Source organism: Ornithodoros turicata, chromosome 1 (assembly GCF_037126465.1).
Source record: "Ornithodoros turicata isolate Travis chromosome 1, ASM3712646v1, whole genome shotgun sequence".
In the NCBI taxonomy this organism is placed as follows: Eukaryota; Metazoa; Arthropoda; class Arachnida; order Ixodida; family Argasidae; genus Ornithodoros; species Ornithodoros turicata.
The window spans coordinates 186,900,829-186,906,255 of record NC_088201.1 but is presented as its reverse complement, the minus strand read 5'-3'; the positions used below and the strand labels follow the sequence as shown (position 1 = coordinate 186,906,255).

Below are 5,427 nucleotides of genomic sequence, written 5' to 3'. Positions count from 1 at the left end.
GGAAAGAGCAGACGACAAAAGCATGACGTCATTATTCGAGCGAACCTTCCCTGACCGGCCTTCCGAGGAGAGTAGAATCGAGTTAACTCTCTGGTTACTCCACCTTGTTTTGGAACGCAGGTAGTGACGTCATCGAGTTACTCGACCCGGTTTTCGAACGGCGCTTCGGGTAGAGAGCTACTCCCGAGTTGACTCGAGTAGGTTTTGGAACGCACCCGAGGTTACATTGACACGCGACAAGAGCGGGGGAAATGTTAAGAGCCTTACCCGCGGAACAAACACGCGCGGCGAGTGCGGGAATCAGATCTATCTTATCAAAAATGAGGTCACCCGACGGCTTGTAACCCGTTCCCCCCTCGTGTGGCGTGTCAATGTAACCTCCTTTCTTCGCGCGCTTTGCGCTCAAACTACGAGCCGTCAAAAAAGAGGCGGAGCCAAGGGCTCATTTTCACGGATTTTCGGCAAATTTATTCCGGCAATTGCCATTGCATTACGAGTTGGATTATGTGCTATGCTGAGTAAAATGACCACGGGGAACCCATTTCCGCAAAGAAAACGTTAGGTTGCCTTGAGAAATTTCGGAGTTCAATTCAAGAAATTAATTTTCCGTCAATTGAAATGAAATAAAAACGTTACCAGTATGTGGCAAAAGTGATTGGCAGAAAAAATCCCTCGACAGCATGTCTCTCCGGCGCCTACGTTTTTTACTATGAATTTCTATCATGGTTAGTGGACCACCTTATATACATTTGACAATACGGCTATATAATAACATGAAAGTTCGAAGGAAACTAACCTTCAGTAGAAACACGTCGATCCTGTTTCAGCACGAAGCGTCTTGAGCTCAAACAACAACTGAATCCAGCTCCTCTTCCTCTTTGCATAAGGCGTGTAATGCTTTCGGCCGTGTACTTGCCACCACGTGGAAGCGGCTCTTCGCGATTGTTATCAGTACTTTGAGAACTCGGCGTCGCAGAGCGAAAGAGTGAAGTTCAATCAGAATGTATTTGGTGTATCCCAGATTGTCTATCTTTGCATTGTGATTTTGCGCTGGGTGACACTAGGTCCGGCTCTTGATCCAGCAGGTTCCAGTATTGAAAGCGGTATTACTGTCCCACAGGAGGTCTTTATCTGGTGCTAAACATCATCTGAGACAGTCCTTGAATGAGAAGTAGTTCATGGCCAAGTGCCTCTTCTGCGCAATTGTGCGGATAGTTTTTGTGGGATTCACCATTCTGTTCCGGTGGATTGAGCTTCTGCTGCACATATTTTTCTCCCAAATGGAAAACCTCGCAAAAATGATCCTGCGTCGTTTTTTTTTTTTTTTGCAGAAGCTTACTGAGGCCAGTCCGGTATGGCATTGAGACCCATTGACTTAAACCTGTCATAAAACTGGAGAGAAACCATGGTGGCTGGAGCCGATAGAGAAGCCGCAATGTCCGAGTTGACAATTGAAGAGAGCCAATACTCCAGGCCTGTGTTTCAGGGCAAGCGAGATTGGCTTGTAACAGCATTATATACTTGTAGAGATGGTAGTCCGGGTCCTGTCAGGACGTCTATATACCGCTCCGGGATGGCGCCAGTAGAACCACCATTGTTGTTCTCCTATTTGCAACAGAATTAGGGCTCGGTGCGTTCTGCTCCAAAGGCAGCGAAACCTGCTACAACACTACATTTTTCCTGCTACAAGAGCTGCTACGAACAATAATTTGTCAGTTCCACCACTGATCAAGGTAAAATAAATCATTTGATGTTTGATTGACTTGCTTTGTGTTCCACAGGTTGAACAATTCATGAGTAGGTGGCACCATCGAAGAACTTTTTTGGAAAGATCCTAGGGACATTTGCTAAGAAATGAGCAGCATTTGCATACGCTCACTAATTAAATAAGCATTATAAAATTTTAATTTGATTTTGGGCGCCTTTTGTACCTGTTTTGTGCATAAAGACCTTCCGTGAAAAACGTGTCCACAATTAATGATTTTTGCGAAATTGATTGCTTTCTGTTTACATATTTTTTTGTTCAAAGCAGTGAACCAATGTGCTCTTTGTCAGCTATCTGGCTGTCAGTTACGTGTTTCCTTGCCCCGGGTGTTACGTGATGGAGTGATGCAAGATTGAGAGCAGTCATGGGTGACGTTTCCAAGCACTAAACACAACCAAAATTATTACACATAAGGTGAAAGCGGCTGTGTACCTATGTGCTGACTGCGCTGACTGACACCCCCCACTTTCACTGTATATGGAAACATTTTGGTTGCATTTAGCGCTTAGCTGCTTATCATTTTCGAGGAAAAACCACAGTGTCTACCATGCCAAACAAAAGTAACAGCTCGTGAACAAAAAACCCTCCTCCCAGTGTCTGATCCAGGCGAATGAACACTCAATTGACAGCCAGATGCCTTACACGTACACATCCGTGCACTGTTCCACAACAGCTACTGCTGCAACAGCACAACTGCACTTAACTTCTGAAACACCCATTGCTTCAAATACTGCCTGGTCGAAAGACTGATCTTCAAGCGCCATGAACGAAACACACATGCGACATATCTTAAGCAAAAACTGTGTTACGTGAAGTATCTGGAGCAAGATGGCAGTTCGCTCCTGATAGTGTCACGCAGCGAAATGGGCCGGCGAGTCGTCAAATTAACAGCAAACGGTTTATTAAACTACTTGGTAGCAAAAACACAAGAGTGATAGCTCTCTGAACACAACTGAGTCCAAAGAATGAATGCTCCAGCCTGGAGCGCACAAGCATTTAAGCGTCGCACCGAAAGGTCTAGAAACAGCACGTGCGTTTGCCAGAGAGCAGGCCATGTGTCTGGAAGCTTCTTGCTTCTTCTTCAGCACGCGCCGGGATGAGATGTACCGTTTCGTGCCTGCCCTCGAAGTTTCTCGAAGATGATTCGTGGCAATATACACATTCCTGGAGCAATGGTGTTGAGTACATAGTGAGGCTAACAAGTTGTGGCGGCCCTAGTGCCAACGCCACACTGCTGGCGCCAGCCGCGAGCTGGCGCGAATAAACGTGAACCAGTTCTCTTCTGATCTTTGCCAATGAAGGTTGTCTCCTCGTTCCTTCCTTCATTTTGGTGACCCGACCAACGAACACCTCATGGACAGTCCTTTCTCCCACCGGTACAAGGACTGTGTTGAGGAAAATGACACAATGACGTCACTACGCATCATCCTCGTGATCGCGCTTGAGCGAGAGTTTTCATTCCACTTCAGTTTGTTGCATTAAACGGACATCTCTTCTGTCACCTCTGGCTCCTTGGCTTTATTCCACATCTGGTGCCGAAACCCGGGAAGCGTTTTTGTGCAAGGATTACTGACTGCCATAGGTTGCCATGGATAACTTGGAACGACTGAAGAAGATGCGAGCTTCCAGCCGAGCGACTGTGACGCGTATCATCAACGATCTGAAGACTCTCATAGCTACATCGCCCCACGATCCTGCTCAGCTTACTGCAAAGCTTACGTTTCTCGAAACAAAAGCATCAACCTTGACTCAGCTCAACCAAGAGATCCAGGCCCTTATCGACGAAGCATCTTTGGAAGCAGAATGCGAGGCCTGCGATCAGTACTCGGGATCTATTATCACTATCTCGGTTCAAGCTCGTGAAGCTCTGAACACCGCTCTCGGTGTGACGAGACTGGCATCCGCTCAGGTCGGCGGTGCTCCACAGCCTTCGTCTGCTACATCTCAAGGCGTGGGCCCCCCTGCAGACGGCATCAAATTGCCGAAGTTGCGGATTGACTCCTTTTCTGGTGTGCTGTTTCAGTGGCAAGGTTTCTGGGATCAGTTCCGTGTCAGTATTCGTGAGAACCCCAGACTTTCTAACGTCAACAAGTTCAAATATTTGATCTCACTTGTCACCGGACCCGCTGCTCGAGCGATAGAGGGGCTATCACTCAGGGACGAGAACTACGTTACGGCCGTCGATATCCTCAAGACACGGTTTGGCAAGACTGAGCTTTTGGTGAGCGACCACTTGGATTCTTTGTTCGACTTGCCTCCTGTGAAGTCCATTGACGATGTCAGAAGTTTGAGAAAGTTCCATGAGGCTGCTACGGTTCGAAATCGGCATCTTCAGAGTCTGGGTGTATCACGAAGCAAATATTCGATTACCATTTTGCGGACAATTCTTCGGAAGATACCTCCACCACTTGAGTTGGAATACTACAGAACCGATGTGAACAGAACCGATTCTGCAACCTCCTCCGCAGCCATGTCGACGGCCGATGATCTGTCATCACTTTTGGATTTCCTTGAAATAGAAATTGAGTTTCGAGAACGGGTCCGCAGGCCGACAGCTTCGTCTAAGGAGGATACTGCTGATTGCCGCAAAACACCCCTTTACCCTCCTGCTGCTTCTTTAGCAGCCAGGGCGACGGAAGCGGTCTGTGTACTCTGCAAGTCTAACGAGCATTCGCTAGCAGCTTGTACAGCCCCACTGAGCGCAGCAGACAAGAGCAGCTTATTGCGTCGGGAAGGACGTTGCTTTCTGTGTGGCAAGCGGTCACATTTGTCGAAGGATTGTCGCGTCTGCTACCGACTTCGTTGCCAAAATTGCAATAGGCGGCATCTCACACAGTTGTGTGTGGAGGGACTTTCTGCTTCGTCGTCCAATGTCGCTGTTACTCCAGACATAGTCACGACATCACCTGCTGCGTCGTCGAGCGCTGCAGTGGTTCAGGACATCGTCACGACCATGTCCTCTGCCCCACAGGCTCCCAAAGTGCAGCCTGAACGCGAAATTCTTTTGCAAACAGCAAAGATATGGGTACAGTGTGAGAATGGCCAACGACGCCTGGTGCGAGTTCTGCTCGATGGCGGCAGCCAGCGCAGTTTTATCCGCAAGGATATCTCGGCCAAGATTGGATGCACTGCGTTGCGTACTGAGGACTTGCATATTCACACCCTTGGAAATGTCGCCCCCTCCCGTATTACATAGCGTTGCCTACACGTAGTACTGTGTAGCCAATTCACTTCTCCTGACCGGAGCCCTACAGTTACGGTCGAGGCACTTGAATACGAGCAAATATGTTCGAACAAGCTACCAGCCCTTAATGAAGATCTTTCAAGGCAGCTGAAAGCCATGGGTCTTGACATTGCTGACGAACCCACGAAATCCATCTCTGACGTTTCGCTGCTAATCGGCAGTGATTTTTACTGGAAGATCGTCACCGGCGCTTCCGTTCGGTTATCAGAACAGCTAGTAGCTGTCGAAACGCTTTTCAGGTGGACGCTACAAGGCCTGTCTGCGAACGCCTCAAAGCAAGACTGTTCTATTGGAGTAATGCAGATTGGGGTACAATCTGGAGACACTGTCAGCGATATTGACTCCCAGCTGCGTGCTTTCTGGGAACTAGAACATATGGGCATTGTCCACCACGAAGAGTCTAACCCAGATGACGACA

General features: G+C 48.2%; 1 protein-coding gene across 1 annotated transcript; it reads left to right on the top strand.

Annotated features, from left to right (window-relative positions):
• The first annotated feature begins 3,353 nt into the window (after positions 1-3,353).
• On the top strand, positions 3,354-4,961 carry LOC135391825 (uncharacterized). Its single transcript, XM_064622309.1, has one exon. The coding sequence runs from the start codon at positions 3,354-3,356 to the stop codon at positions 4,959-4,961; it is 1,608 nt and encodes a 535-aa protein (XP_064478379.1).
• The last annotated feature ends 466 nt before the right edge of the window (positions 4,962-5,427 follow it).